Source organism: Psittacula echo, assembly GCF_963264785.1.
Source record: "Psittacula echo genome assembly, chromosome: 6".
NCBI classification, from domain to species: domain Eukaryota; kingdom Metazoa; phylum Chordata; class Aves; order Psittaciformes; family Psittacidae; genus Psittacula; species Psittacula echo.
The window spans coordinates 47358168-47375022 of record NC_137743.1 but is presented as its reverse complement, the minus strand read 5'-3'; the positions used below and the strand labels follow the sequence as shown (position 1 = coordinate 47375022).

General features: G+C 35.5%; 1 protein-coding gene across 5 annotated transcripts in view; it reads right to left on the bottom strand.

Moving 5' to 3' along the window:
- Nucleotides 1-216: 216 nt before the first annotated feature.
- The window catches only part of HERC4 (HECT and RLD domain containing E3 ubiquitin protein ligase 4), a 37479-nt gene continuing 20840 nt past the window's right edge, over nt 217-16855 (bottom strand). For 4 of the 5 annotated variants that reach the window (XM_080620399.1, XM_080620400.1, XM_080620401.1 and 1 more), the window contains exons 14-26: nt 16551-16740; nt 15310-15482; nt 13601-13717; nt 10968-10991; nt 10371-10469; nt 8316-8483; nt 8048-8191; nt 6506-6672; nt 5982-6048; nt 5715-5797; nt 3332-3515; nt 2663-2765; nt 217-1572 (exon numbers count right to left, since the gene is read on the bottom strand). In XM_080620399.1, coding sequence (XP_080476525.1) covers nt 1364-1572; nt 2663-2765; nt 3332-3515; nt 5715-5797; nt 5982-6048; nt 6506-6672; nt 8048-8191; nt 8316-8483; nt 10371-10469; nt 10968-10991; nt 13601-13717; nt 15310-15482; nt 16551-16740 — 1728 coding nt within the window. In that variant the 3' untranslated portion in view covers nt 217-1363. The remainder of the gene's footprint in view (nt 1573-2662; nt 2766-3331; nt 3516-5714; nt 5798-5981; nt 6049-6505; nt 6673-8047; nt 8192-8315; nt 8484-10370; nt 10470-10967; nt 10992-13600; nt 13718-15309; nt 15483-16550; nt 16741-16855) is intronic. The other variant, XM_080620403.1, reaches the window with a different exon arrangement.

Genomic DNA, 16855 nt, shown 5'->3' with positions numbered 1-16855 from the left:
CCACTTTGTATGTTATCCACATCTCCTGCCAGCACAGAAACTGCATGCTATACAATTCATTACAACGAATTAATTTCTCTGCTTTTCAATTGAGATCTTGGTACCCTAGCTGTACTCTTGATTTAATATATGCAAAAGTTACTCTCCAATTGAAGAAATATGCATGATGCAAGCATCCATACACATCAACCAACAAAGGTTTTCATTTGAGGTTTTTATTATAGCTTGAATTTTTTCACTGCATTTAAAAATCTAAAAAAAATAAATATTTGTTTCACAGCTGCAAGTCACATATGCATTAACACCACAAAGTCTGGAATTTAACCAGAGAAGGAAAGTCAAATCCAAAAGTGTCCAGCTAAGCACAATCGTCTCAGGGCAATTATACTAAAAATAAAATCTTAAGAAAAGGGAAGGGGGGTGTTAAAGAGTTATTTCAAATGCATTTTTCTGGAAAAAAGTGAAAATTCTATTAGAAACCATAAACTACGCTTTCAGCATTTAAAAATAAATGTTTAACCTCTTGACAGCAACAACTGTCTGGTGCATCTCTTGCTTTTAAGCTGTATTCTTGACACATGGCTGCAGAGGTTTCGAATGATAAATTAACCTCTTGTAACTGTGTCCACTTAATTACAGAATCAGTCCTTAAAATAAAACTGCGTAGTAAGTCAGCTTGTCCATCCACATACTGAAAATGCCACTGTATGCAGTTTTTTTTATCGGCACTAAGTGACTGCTTCATGGATTGTACATTGTGAAGATAAATGTCTCTTAAACAATCACTTTTGGTATTAAGGTTCTTAAAACAAATCAGAAAAATATATATCTTCAGAAATCAGAGTAGTCACTTTTTTTTTTTTAAAAGCCATAAAATAAGCTCATATTCAATTACAAGCAATAGAAACCATACTGCTATTGGAACATAATTATTTTATCACAAAAATTTATTATTTACAAAATGAAAAGATATCAAGTGAATTTATCAGGGAAAAAGTTAAATGTTCTTACTAGGTGATCTGAAAAACTTAAGCAAGTCTCTCATGCACTCACACGCCAAATTGTTTGCATAAGGAGAAATGTTAATTCATGTTAGTGAAACTTGACTCCCATTCACAATATTCTTGTTTTTATTGTAAGATGGCAAAACCCACATGGTTCTGTACAAGGTATGTATTACGACAGTTCCTCATTTTTGTTAATGTGTTTTGGCTCCCATGAATATCCGTACCACTGAACATTTTCTCAGATAATCAGTTATATTATCAACTCAATCATTTAATCCACTGAACTTACCACCACAAGAAAGACACAAAGAGTTAGTTTAATGATCCCACGTTACACAGAACTCTCATTTCTGAAGTTATACTAAACTGAAACCTTCATAGTGATCTATAGCCTGGATCAATTTAGACTTCAGGGTTTCTTTATCTGTGTATTTTGGAAGATCAAGAAGATTAAAGCAAGTGTGAGCTACCGGAAGATAATCTTCTCCACCTCCTGTTGGCTGGATGACTAGCTTAAGACACTTCATTCCAAGAATCGGAATACGATCACTGCCTGTTAGAAACACTGCCAAGAAAAAAACAAACAAGATCTTGAAAGTAGTTTAAGATGGTCTCTGTCATATCTACTCTTCCAATCACTGTTTGCACTTTATTAATTATTCCAGCAAGGGTTAGCTTTTCACATTGAAGTTGTTCTGCTAAGTTTGAGAACCACAGAATAATGATTTAACCCCATCTCCAGCTCACACATGGACTCTTAACTGTAACACAACAGGTGATATATAAAGGAAAACACTTAATTTTAACATAGGAAACCAGTCTTAGGAAAGAGGGAAAAAAAAAAAAAAAATCCCCAAAACCCAAACCACAAAAAAAACCCCAAAACAAACAAAAAAAAAAAAGGGAAAAAAAAAAAAGTACCCAAGAACCACCACGAAAATAAAGAAAGAGAGAAAACAGCAGGATGTTCTTCATACATCAGACTTTGTTATTTAAAATCCACTAGCTAAACCTTTACTGAGCACTTGCAAGCATCCTGTAAATATACAGAATTAGTTTGTACGTTATGAAGTTTATCTGAATTCAAAACTAATCTATGACCTGTTCTCAACAATGCTCATTCACAGGAAGCTTCAGTAACTTTCTCTTCCCTGCACTTCTGCACTCGTATCAGTACCATGATGTATTAACAACCAGCTATAGCTCCAAAATTCAACCTATGTGTAATGAAAAAAAAAGTAATGCAGAATGTGAACCTTAGCTCAAAAGAGAGGAAAAAAATTCCTAGTCACCAGCAGTTTAGATTGCTGGGGTTTTAGGTGGTTTTGGGTTTTTCATGGTTTGGTTTTGGAGGTTTTTTTTGGGGAGTGGGGTGGAGGTGGCGTTTGATTTTGTTTTCATTCTTGCATTCAATGCTGCTCTGGTATACTGTGATCCTGTAACTTCCCATCACCCAGAATTACTCAGGGCAACCCCAGCAAAATCAGAAACAAGCTCATAATCAATTTCTTCTACTTTTTTTTTCTTCCAAATAAAATTGATCACATTGCAGACAAACATGGATGTCTGCTCTCTCTCATCAGGCCTTATCAGGCCTAAAATCACAGTGCTCCTGTTCAGTTAGCAACTTCTGCAAAGTAGTTTCAAATACTTACGCAAAAACTGTTTTTTCTTCTCCAAAGACAGCTCATGAAAAACTTCCCAGAATATTTTAATTGTAGGATGGTCTGCCCAGTATTCTCCTTTGTATTCTGTATTCTAAAATGAGCAGGAAATCAGGTTATTGTTTGCATGAAGAATTAGTGGGATAATCTGATATTAAAGTAGAATGAATGTGGTTTGTGTAAACGGATACTGCAAGTGACATTGTTTTTCTTCAGCTGTTCACTCTGACTTCAACTATACAGACAGATGCAGGCCCTCCAAAGCATATTCAATCCCAATAAAGTAGAGACAAAGTCTCACAGTGAGTTTTGGCAATCAAGAATATTTACTTGCATAAACTATACGCATTTTTTCCACTTCCCCCTTCTAATGTAACACATTATCTAGAGCTGCCTTTTAGTTTTGTGGACCTTTCTTCTTCTACGTCCAATTTCCTTCAGAAATTAGATGGAAAAACTTTAAGCAGGAAGATAAAAATAATATTTTAGTGTCTTCATTCACTGACACGTAAAAAAAAAAAAAAAAATTCCTTACTCATGCAGTCAATCCAATCAAAGCTGGAAGTCATATTAATGAAAACAGAGTTCAAAAGAACATGTTTTATTCTTCTTTTCCAGATGCAAAAACATGTGAAACAAATAGCTAACCCTGGTTCTTACCTTCTCCAATTCTTTCCAATCATAATTTGTGTTCCCAATCACCATTGCCTGCAACTCGCTGGGCTGGAAGAGCTGAAGAACTTTACCTCCACATACTTTGTGGAAGCCTGCATGGAATGCATCGAACAAGGAAGCCACAGATTTATTGAAGATGTAATCCACATATGCATCTACAAAATCCTGCCTGTGCAGAGAAGAAAAAATAAATTATGATGAAGAAAAAAAAAAAAAAAGCACGTGTCACCCTTCTACTGATAAAATGGGAGACACCTCTGTACAGAACACAGCATAGGAAGTGAAGCAAAAAGGACCATATTACATGATCTTCTTCATGTTACAACAATGATGAAGACAACCTCAATGAAAATGACACATAAATGTATTTCCCCACCACACCCTCCAACACCCACCATGCACTCTAAGAGTCCATAATGCGCAACAGCAAAATAGTAACTTTTAGTGTTATTTCAGGCACTGTAACCATTTTTCTCATTTGGATGCATTGCAGTGAAATCAGACTGAATGGCAACAAGCTTAAGGGCTTGAATTACATGCAGCGTCCTGAAACTGACTAGTCAAGCTCTGCTGTATTTTAAAAAGTTACATACGCATTAAAAATGCTAATCAACTTCAAACAGACATTTGAATCCTCTACAGCAGAAGGATCAGTTAATTACCTTTTAATCAATTCTAGTTAACACTGTTAGTTTCTACACTGGCAGAGTGACTTCAGTTATAGAGTAGTTACCCTACCAAGCACACATTCTTTGTGGAAAAACCAAACTATCTGAACACCATCCACAGTACTCAAATAGCATCACCAACAATTAAAAAAGAAAAATAAATTATCTGAACACATTTTGATGATACATCTATTAAAATGATTGAACTGAAAATACTGAAGAGGAACTGAGGGAGTGGCGAATCACGCTCCTTCTCTTCCAGCATTCAATGAGATACCCATTTTATGCGCACCATGTAATTAGCAGAGAGGCAGGTAACTTGTATAAAACTAACCCTGGAAAAAAAGGTTGCTCCATAGATAATTCATAGCAATAAACTAATTAGCATTATTATACTCTATGCTAGTATTTTAAAAAATGAATTAAAGCATCATGGAATATTTGGATTTTCAGAAACAGGAATTCTTCACTGCTGCAAGACAGCAGATGATGACAGTGCTGCATACATTACATGGACACCTTGGAACTTTTCTTGTAATTCAACTCCAATTTTACTGCCACTTGGTGACAGACCACCAGACCAACATCAGGGAACTTCAAAACTATTTTGTGACGTACCACAAAATGATATATCCCCAGATTTAAGGCAAGGATTTTAAAAGACCACCCAAACTCTTTCCTCTAAAAGGAGTAAATTTACAAAAAAATGCTGCCAAAAATTTGACCTCTAGGAACATGCTTAGAGGTACATTTCCTCCCTCGTTCCTACCATGCATAACTTAGATGCATTCTGTTCTCAGAGTATGCTCTTGCCATTTGATTATCTCTTTACTGTGGGAGAAGTAAAAGCACAGAGAATTCACCAAGGTTAAAGAACAGACAAGAATATGAGAGGAATGGACAGAGAGGGATATGAAAATCATAGTATTCTGCAAAAAAAGGGACAAACCACCAGATGTATTTTATACCTATATATACAAGAATCCCACCTCTCACACACTCTTCCAACAATAGCACTAGATAACAACTTATCTGCTCTACAAATGGAACACTTCTCTGAAATAATATTTCATATATGAATAGTTGCCACACACTTGTATTTTGCATACTAATATATAAATTATTGCACCAAGGTTGAATTTTCAATCATTATGCAGTAAATTCCAGTTACATATAACTTCCTGCAGAATCATAACCATTTTTGATCTTAGAAAATGAAGATCATGCGGTCAAAATGGGCCCTAAAGAGCTTCAAAATATTTCTAAGCTCAAAGTGAAAAAGAAGTATTACACATTCTGAGTAAAATTAGATATCCTCTCCACAACTGGCAAATCCTTAAATACAGAATCATAGAATGGTTTGGGTTGGAAGGGACCAAGGAAAATCATCTAGTTCCAACCCCCCCTGCCATGGGCAGGGACACTTTCCACTAGACCAGGTTGCTCAAAGCCCTATTCGAGCCTGGCCTTGAACACTTCAAGGGATGAGGCATCCACAACCTCTCTGGCAACCTGTTGCAGTGTCAATACAATACAATAGCTATTTCAACAATACAAATGAGAACAGCTTGGAGAAACAACTAAAGTAGTTTTGCCTCCAACATTAGTGTAACGGCTTGGTACAGGATATTTATTGCAATCCAGTTATGTTCCCAACACACAGAGCAACACTGAACTACCCTGTAACCCATAAAACTCACCTATTTTGTTTGACTACAGGAACATCAGCACCATTAGGAACAAGCTCTTTAATTTCTGTTGTACCAAAATTTTCCACAGTGATCTATTTAAAACAAACAAGAACAGTACAAATTGTATTTACTGCATACTATACTTCTTCCCACCACTTAGCAGCTGATGCTTTTGCTCAAACACTCCATCAGAGGCAGTTCTAACAAATGGTGACAGATAATATAATATTTCTGATGAGCTTGATCAGAAATTTTCAAAAACTTTGTAAAACTTACAGTAAAATTAAGACAAAATGCTTCTTCTATGTCATCTTCTGGATAGTCCAGTAACTGTTGCATTCCCCTGCAAAATAAACAACAAATCACTTGTATCAGTGGAAAGAAAGATTAACTTCTTGTCCTGAAGCATTCTTTATGCTTCTATAATTCAAGTTAAAAAAAAAAATAAAAAAATTACAATCTGTCTACTGTTACTTTTTTATTAGCTCATTAACTTGCACTTTGTAGTGTTATTTCCTTTTAATTAATGGCTAAAATGTAAAGGTATGAATTCCAAATATTATTTTCCCTTAAAATTACTGTAGGATAATAAAACAGAAAACACAAATATTAAACCCAAGCATTCAGAAGCACATGTTTAACAACAGCATGCATTTTTTCTGAAATGACATGATGGGTGCAAATTATACCAAGCTGTTTATCCTGTTTGTGTGAAAATAACACATTCTGTTTATGTTCTTAAAAAAAGCACTGAATTAAAAATTAATTCCTATTAATACTCATTTTTCTTTTTTGCTTACCTGCCAACATCTGGCATCAATTCTTTTAAGTCATCCAGGGATGGTTTCTTATTCAAAAGCTTTTTATACAAAGCCAAAGGGAAATGAAGGTCTATTATAGTAAAATTATATATTGCTAGCCCACAGACAACACCAATCAAATGAAACAAGTCACTGTCTTCAAAGGTCTAAGAACAGAAAACAGACAATATGGTTTAAAATAAAGATTTTAATCTTACAGAGTCCAGGAAAAAAAAAAAAAAAAGAAAAAACTGTAAAGTGCAGTATAATCTGAGTGAGTTTAATTTATATTTTCTTTAATTCTGTATGTAGACATAAGTATTGAGGAAAACAGCCTAAAGTTTTAACCAGCCGAAAGACATTGAAACCTAAGGAAACATAACTCTGGCTTTGCCAGTGACTTATTACTGCATTATTTAGTCTTAAATATGCATCAATTTTTGCAAAAAAATGTTTCTGTGAGGAGAAGTTCACTATTGACTCCTTTGGAGTTAATAGCCAAGGCTTAAAACACAATTGTGGAAATGTTAACATTCAGGTATTTGTGATATAGCCACCCTAGTGAGTGTTTTTTTTTGAAAGAGGACAAAAAAGTCAAAGATCAAAACTTCTGGGAAAATATGACTAGATGACTACCTACAAAATGGACCCACAAATGTGACTGAACACTGACCTGTTCAACATGCACTTCAACAGTTTATCTCTGCCAGCTTCATTTACTGATCTTGTTCTTGGAATTGGTTTACTCTAGCTGGCACTTCTTCCTATGAAACTTGTCTGGTAAGGACTAAGTGAGGAATGGGGAAAACAGAAGGGAAAAGTTTTGATCTAACAATGTGTCCTGGGTTCAGCAGTAGCAGTCATTTTTCTCCTTCTTAGTAGCTGGTGCAGTGCTGTGTTTTTGACTTTCAGCCTGGGAACAGCACTGATAACACCCATGTTTTTAGTTGTTGCTAAGTAATGTTTACGCCAACCAATGACTTCCTCAGTCTCATGCTCTGCCAGGGAGGAGGGGAAGCTGGGAGGGAGCAGAGACAGGACACCTGACCCAAACTAGCCAAAGAGGTATTCCATACCACAGCACGTCATGCCCACTATATAAACTGGGGGCAGCTACCCGGAAGGGAAAGATCACTGCTCGGGTCAGGCTGGGTATCGGTTGGCGGGTGATGAGCAGTTGTATCCTCTCCCCTTGTTATTTCCCTTATCATTATTATTGTTATTGGTGGTAGCAGCAGTGGTTTTGTGTTATACCTTACTTACTGGACTGTTCTTATCTCAACCTGTGGGAGTTAAATTCTTCCGATTCTCCTCCCCATCCGTCTGGGAGCGGGGGAAGAAAGAACAGGGGGAGTGAGTGAGGGGCTATGTGGTTCTGAGTTGCCGGCTGGGCTTGAATCACGACACAATGACAAAAAAAAACATTTTGTTGAGATGACTTCAGCTTCTCCTCTTGAAATAAAACTACCACAAACTACTATATTCACCCATTATAAATATTGTAAGTTAAAAGAAAATTAATGACCACAGATCTCATCCTACCTGATCAGAGAACCAGATCAGTCTGGACTCTTCATAATACCTGAACATCCCATATTTGGGATCAAGCAACTCCCTCATGATGAGCAAAAAAAATTCTTTCCGAACACCTCCAGCATCAACAGCTTCTTCCCCTACAAAAATAACCTGAAACACACAATTCAGTTAGCACTGAATTAAAAACACATTGTGAAACAAGAATCACCCAAAAATAGTCTCAGTTACTTGCATGGCAGTGAAAGACACTTTAAGAAATAGGTACTGATAATACCTTGAGTGGCTTCTTGTAGTCTACATTTTTTGTTTTCCTTAGGACTTCCACAGCATCTCCTACAATATTGTCTCTCCGTACCATTAATATCAGGCATGGGTTGACAGATTCAAATACTGGCAGAAAAAGAGAAGACAAATTCTGCCTGTGAGCCTGATCAACAGCCATCTGGGAGGAAAACAAAGTGGAAGTGTCAGTAGGTAACATAAGATTCCTGTCGACATTACATAGCCATCAGTTTGGTCTTAAGAAGTGCAGAAGACATGAATGGGAATAGCTATTGTGAAAGCTACTAAATTTGCCCAGATTTTCTTTATATTCCTTTTATCTCAGGAAATGTTTCATGTCAGAAAACTTTTTTCCCTTACCCATTAGCCTCATCATTGCTAATGTTCAGGAAGTCTTAGCAAATGTTCAGGGAAGTCTTAGAATACAATTTTGGACATTCCAGTCAAAATACTTTTGGTAAGAAAAGGAAGAAAAAAACCACTGCACTTCATCTAATGAAGAATAAGCTGTTTAACATAAATCTGACATTAAAACATCCATTAAAAGCTAATTCACAGAATGAAAAGTGATTGCTCATCTATTTAATTTGTATTTTTTGTATTAGTTGTTCAAAAACTAAACACTGCTGCAAATGTTCCGAACACAACCTAGGGCTCTTGAAAGTTTGTGTGTTTTAACACTATGTAATTGCTTGTAGGAAAACCCAATGTGAACATTTCCCTGAATTCATCAAATATTTGTGTTAACCATGTATATATGTTTTTAAAGGCATAAGAAACTATGTTTATTATGAACTACGAAAGTAAGTTAGCACTTTTCCTAATGAGCTCATTACTTGAGCATGACTTATCTCTTCTATTTAATTTCAGACTCAGAACAATTAAGTTTTATTATGTTAAACATTATAAACATGGGGAGGGAAAGAATGCTGCACTTACTGCTGTTAATTTAGCAGTAGCCTCCCTTCATTCTTCCTTTCCTTTAAGAATATGATTTATTATACCTTTACAGCAACTAAACAGATAAAGATTATATGTATACAAAAAATTCCAAACACTGAACAAAAGAATAGCTTAACCACTGGTTTCAGCTCTACCAATAAAATCATGAAAACACAGATACTCTCAGCTACTTTAGGGTTGTCTAGTGCATCTACCTCTAGACAATAGATACAGGTCAAGATATAGAATTATTTGTATAAAGTATCTCTAAGAAAGTCTCTAGTTGAAATAGAAGTGAACAAATTAGGAGTAATACATAATTACATGTAACGGGAAAAGAGCCAAAAACTATCATAAACTGCAAGATTATGGAACCTACTCCCACTGTCCCAAGTAGATGCTAGATTTTCAAGATAAGCTTCCCTTCAACTGCCTTGTAGACACTGACCAGACTTCAGAGATCAGCAGCACCCTGAGGGTTGTTACGACAGATGAAATAAGAAATTGGGTGTGCACTACATATTCACGTGGTTCCAACATATTGCTCTCTGATACTAACTAAAGAACAGCAATAGCTCCTAAATCCCATCAAGAAAAGAAATTAAAGTTAACTGTAACTGGCTGCTGCCTCTAGCAAGACAGATAGACTTCCAGCTCCAGGCTCTACACATATATACAATTTAAAGTCTGCACATATGGCAGGTGGGGTTGTTTTTTTTGGTTGGGGGTGATGGCTGGGGTTTTTTTGTAGGTTAGGGGTTTGTTTGCCTATTGCTTGTTTGGAGGTGGTGTGATTTCTTTTTTTTTTTTTTTTTTTTTTTTACACACGTACTATGGGTTGTTAACACCTCAAAAAAAGCTCTCTCATTCATGAAAGAAAAAGAAGTTCCTTAGAAAATCAAGCAATTAATAGACAAAGCCACTAACTTCTATCATGTACATACCCCAAGATTAAAATTAGATCCATCATTCTTATGGAGCAGAGATTACAGAGATTTCAAACAAAGAAAAGAACCAAATAAAACCCACCAACACCAGGAATATCCCAAAGCCCCCAACTAGATAACTAAATAATATTCACAACATTAAAAACTGAGACTCTTACCTGCATCTGTATGACTGCATCTGTTTGTAGGAGAGTTGTCTTTGCCTGGGCATCAAATACAAATGGGTATGTGCAAATTGTAACAGGAATATCTGTTAACTACAATGAAAAGAATTGTGTCATATCTCTGCTTATTTAAAAAACACAACTATAGTTAAAGAAGCCATTAAAACAGTGCTCATTTAATACATGAATTTTGCTACAAAGATTAAAAAAAACTCTTTACTCATCATCAAAGAAAGACAAAAGCATCTTAGGAAAATTAAGTACATTTTCAAATATTTAGTACTTCAGCTAACAAAACAAAAACCAAACTCACACACAAACATTTAATACAAATACAAATGGTTAATACATATTAATTTCAGAACTTTTATTACAGCTAGTGGGTATTATCAAAGTAGTCCTTGTTTTCAAATGCTGCTCTATATTTACAGTACAAAAATTATGTATTTTTGCCCCACAAAAACATTTTCATATTACAGTTGTGCTAACCAAGAACTTTATGCCCAACAAAACACACAAGACAATCCCTGACATTCATATTTCTGATTTCCTTACATTCTGCAAAAGAAATCAGACTGCAACCAATCTTACCTCAGTCAATCCATGGTTGACATCCTATGACAGCATTTGCACAAAGGTAGCAATAATTAAGATGAAAAAGCAGCATTAGTGTCTGCATTAATTATTCATCTCTGATGTAGAAATAAAAATATTTATCTACAGGTTCCCCCCCAAGAGAAAGTTTACTGAGAAGTATCAACCATAAGCATTCTAATTAATCTACCAAATACAACTACGCCTTTTTGACACCTTATGTATCAGCCCTCAGAAAAAAGACCATTGAAGTATTGTGTTTTCTTGGATGCAAAAAGTAAAGATTTTAAATGTTTACTTCCATACACTAATAAATTACATTTGCATTTATCTATGTATATTCAGTCTCAGATGACTATAGTATGTCAACTGAAATGCAAAATATTTTGAATGAGTAAAAATTTAAAACCACAAAGGAACCCTACCACTTTACCATGAAGTCTGAAGAATTATTTTGGTCTATAATGTATTATATAAGAAAACAAACTGACTCTTGAAATTTGAGACAGGCCAATATATATAGTCGTGACTGTGTGGAGACTTCCACACCAAACGGAGAAACCATCTGGTGTTGCACCCTCCTTATCCTCCGCTGAAAGTTACGTTTGTTTCTACACAGCAGGCAGAGAACAAACAGAATAAAAAGTAATGACAAACTAATACTTTTTAAATTTGACTATATAAGACTAGTAAGTCAAATATCTAGGCATCCATGGCTCAGAGAAAGAGATGGCCAGAATACTTTCTATCTGTATCCTTAATTCCTACAAGAAACATCCGATTTGAGTATCCCATTCATCACAGATCTATGCAATTTTGCACTCCTACTGTATACACCATTATTTATTTCTAATTCAAATGTTTTTTCTTAATTCCTTTAAGCTGTATCTCAAGAATACCTCTTCAAATCAATAGTTCCATTATTTTGTACCTTTGTTCCCCCCACCCCATTTTTCTCTAGTTAAAAGAATAAGAGGTTTTTTTCTTCCAAGTTTCTCTCTGAGAATACTCTGAATACTTCTCAGGTTCTCTTTTCTTCCATATTTTACCCTCCACATTTTAATTAAGGAACTGAGCAAACAGTTTTGCCTCAAGTAATGACAGTAAAAATTAGACCAGCAAATGAAATGTTGATTTATTATTACTGTTTCAACAGGCAAGTAGGGTTTCTTATAATTTTAAAAGCAAAAACACAGGAAACTAGCTGATATGAAGGCAGAATAAGGCCATCAAAACCACTTATGAAGAAGATCTGACTAGAGCCATTGAATTTTTTTTTTCCAGTCCTATCATAAATCAGAGTAACATTTTCTGCTGAGCTTGAAACTACATAAATGAATGACAAAACAATGATGATTAAAAGGAAATCTAGTACCTAGTATTTTCACAGTAATGTTAAGTTCAATCTTCATATTTAAATAACAAATGGTGCTTAAGACTTCCATTATAAGGCAATTTTCCAGCTCTCATTTTCCCATATTCAGTATTTTCTTCCCCAATTATGATATGCAATTTGGGTTTGTTTACATTCACTTAAAGCACAGTTACAAAGATCATTATTTTTAAATTCCACCACTTCTGTATCCTTCATTGGCATATGCTTCTCTGTTCCAAATATACGGCCTGTCTCTAATTCCAAGTTCCTGCAATGCTTATCCCTAGCTTCTACATCTCATTTAGTGTACCACCCCTCTTAGCTATCAACACCAGTTTATATCACACACTGGTTATGTCTTCAGACAACTCTGACTGAAACAAATGTCTGTCATGACTGCCAGTACAGACTCATTATTTCTTTACACTCCCCAATCCTCCTGCTGTTGTTACTTTACAATTTTAATTCTTTGGGAGATGGCATCGCTTGCTTTGTACTCATAAAATACAGCAAAAGTAGGTCTCCCATGCTCAGCACCTTCCAGGTACTGCTGCAAAAAATTTAAACTTATGTGGCTAGTGAAAGCATATTAACTTTTCCAATATTCTTCCAAAGCATAAGTCAAAGAACTGTGTGGCAAATTCCTATCCAACTCACTAATTCTCTGTACAGTCATTAATTTAATCCCACTTACCACTCCTGTGTTTACAGATCCAGGAATTAATTATCTCTGTTCTTGTTATACTCACAGTAGAAAACTATGTTAATATCATGGTTTAACCCCAGCAGCAACTAAGCACCACACAGCCACTCACTCACTCACTCCCCCAGCTAGGATGTCTGTCTAGTTATTCACCCCCTGTAACTCCCTATTATGCTTGTAGACTTAGTTTTCCAAGATAGTTTCAGCTTTCTCAATAACGGAACCCATATTATACAGCAATTCAGATTACCTGGGTGTTCTGTTATCATGAATTATCACTTTCCTAACTTTTTTGGCATGGCAAGTCTCAAGTAACAGCATTCTAAATCACTTTTTAATTGAACACATTGATCAGTGTCAGTACCAAGAATGATAACCTACAAGAGGCACACCTATTTAGCAATTCTTTCTTTGCTAGTACCTGACATAAGTCTGTCCAGCATCAGTGATCTGTGAAGAAAAAAACCAGACTTCTCTAAAGGGGAAAAAACCAAAACAAAATACGGGGGAAAAACTCACAAAAAACCCCCAATAAAACCTAACACAACTTACCATTCCAAATACCTGCTGCTGGACCCAGTTGACGTAGTCATTTCTGATATCTATCAAATCTTGTATCTCATGAATGTAAAATCTGTCATACTGTATAACTTGTCCTCTTTCATTTACCTAGAGAAGTGCAGTTTGTTATTAGTGCTTTGTATAACAGTTTTGAAAAGAACATTTTCCATGTTTTTCAAGCATTTGGTACACCAACCACAGACACAGCTACTAAAAAACTTGTAGAAAAACCAATAATGCCTACCAAAATGAAGAAAACAGTGTTAAAGACATTGATACACTGATTATTCAAAATATCAAAGAAAAGATGCAAAGTATATTAACAGAGCACACAATACCACACAACACAGTGCTGTGAGGCACTGGAACAGGCTGTCCAAAGAAGTGGTGAACGTCCTATCCCTGACAGTGTTCAAGGCCAGACCGGATGGGGCCTTGAGCAACATGGTCTAATGGAAGGTGTCCCTGCTCACAGCAGTGGGGTTGGAACTGGATGATCTTAAGGTCCTTTCCAACCCTGACTATTCCAGAATTCTGTGATTCTATGACACTTTGAAGCATCATATGATCTCACAGGAACAGTGATGAATATATGCATTCACGTATATAATGGATAAAAATACTTGTTCCTGTATTTGCGCAAGTTTAAGAACTATGATTCAAGAACTCTACTCTTAATTACAGTATGAATACAATCTCTATTACTGTGACCAGAGGAACAGTTTCATTTAAAAACATTAATCTTAGAAAGAGAAGTGGAAAAATAGCTTTATACAAAGGTTTGTCTCTATAGTATAATTTTAATCCAGAAGCATCCACACTTTACTAACACATGCTTCTTTTCCCAAGCCCTGTTAAGCACTGTTAACTGACAAAACAGCAAGATCACCAGTTCTGCCTTTATAACCAGATAATCTAAGCCTGCTTTTCTCAAGCATCGTTCCTCCCATTCCCCACCACCACCCAGAACACAGATACTAAATATGTGAAACACACCAGATATATCACCCCATTTTTATCTCTTTAGTCCATACCAGCTAATTGTTAAGATTGGAACAATATAAACAGTTTTGCAGCAGGGTAGTACAAAGTTAACTATTTCTATGCTCTTTTAGCATTATAAATACAAAATTACAAAATAAACTACAGAGGGAAAAATATAAGGGGTGCAAGGGGAAACCTCAGCAGCCACTAGACAATCGCTCTGATGTGCACAGTCTGGTTACCCCAAATGATTTTTATTTTTGGGTAAAGTTCACAAATTCGTTAGTTTTCATGAATGAAGTTACAATACTAACAAACTGAATAAACAAATCAGAAAATAAATGTTTGTCTTGGTAATACTGTGCACATCTTTCTTGTTCAAAATATAGTTTGCTCTTATCTTCCATTTCTGATCTTGCTATTATTTCAACTTTAAGAGGCAATTCTTTCCAGCATTTCCTCACAGATGTAATTGACTGGGTCAGTCTGTGTTCCCAAGAAAATAGATAATTCCATCACAATGTCACATTGGAATCCAGAATTCCAACAGCTCATAGGTCCAGATGGAAGAACTATAAAAGTCTCTGCAGATGCACATCTAAGTACTTAAAACTCTGTAGTAAATTAACTTTTTTAAACAACTACACAACAAACAGATGCTGACAAAAAAAAAAAAAAAAGAGATAAGTAATTGGTTAAAATTGATGTAAACATACTCTGTGCAGTATTTCCAAAACTCTGAAAGCTATGTGTAGAAAATTGGTAAGTATTCTTCTTTCAGAAGCTGGAATGCCCATCTTGCACAATTTCAAAAGGTGGACCACAACATCCTTGTAGAGTTCCACTATCTTGAGGAACAAGGGAGGTTCAAGTACAGACCACCAATTTTCTGTAAACAAATGGTGAATATACAAACTCAGTACTTGCCATTACGATGCTATGTTATGCTACTCTTTTAACTAAAAACCATGTTTTCCTAGAAAGCACCCTTGTACGTTACCTTAACACAGTAACAAGTAACACAGCAAGACTGGTGCAGATTTTAAACAGCAAACTACTCTGCATAAATAATGAAACCTCTATTCAAACACTCTACAGTTACACACCAACTCTTTAAAAAAAGTCTGTGTTCATCTTGAGTACATGACAGCATCATGAAGTAACATTTGGCATAAAAGCAGATGGCTCAAACTGTGAAACCTTGACTTAAGCATATAGTCCTGAGAGCAATGGAAAGCCACGGAAAAGAATCTACAGTTCAAAGGAATTATCCGTTTGCTTTTCTTTACAGCAGACAAGCCCTTTATCCTCACAAAAAACTACTGAAAGACACAATAAATGGGTTACAAGGCAAAAAAATAATGAGGAAGAAGGAAGTTCCCTCTCAACCAGGTATCAATTAAAAAGATTTTTTAATTGATATTTTCTTAATATTCTTAAACCTCAATTCTTTAAGCAGAATTTCAGGTGATAGGAGTCATAGTAAGGTGTTAGGATATAGAGTTAAAACAACTCGGGATCAGTGAGAAAACATGAAGCATCAAAACAAGCACTGTAGTCAAAACAAATACAGATGTAACATCTGCTCTGTAACACTTCTGTAAATTGCTTAGAGCTTGTTAGCTGTTTGACCACATAATTTTCACTTTAAAGTGCAAATCACATATTAAATTCACTGAACTACAGAGTTTAATTTCTCCCAGATGGGATCAGTCCAAAAATTACACCACCAGATGAATTCATATGGATGGCCAGTTAACTCACCCAGAAGGAAAAGAATAGGTGTTAACTTACATACCAAGCAATGTTAACCCTTAACTTCCTCATTGGGGAATTCTACACAACTGTAAATACACAGCAGGTGTTGCTGAGACCATGTCTTCCCTGATGGAATTTCTGTAAGGCTTTTTTTTCCTGGAGATCCTTAGTTTTAACAGTAAAGAATTCATTTTCTTACCAAGAACTTTCAGAGGAGCTTTTTCTAGGTTCAGAATAGCTGTCCCAAAGGGAATAGCTAATGTTGTGAAATTGTTTGCATCACTCATCAGTGGGCATTCTGGTAGAGTGAGATACAGCCTCAAAGCTTCAACATCTGGTAAGGAGCTGGTCAATTTGGGAATAAGGTTCTTTTCCAAACTAGCTGCCACCTACAGCACAGAATAAAGTTCTGTTTATTTTAATGCAATTGTGAATTTAAACAGATGCCCACTTAGATAAATAATAATCAAGAAAACAGTCACCAAGAGTTTAAATTAGACTACT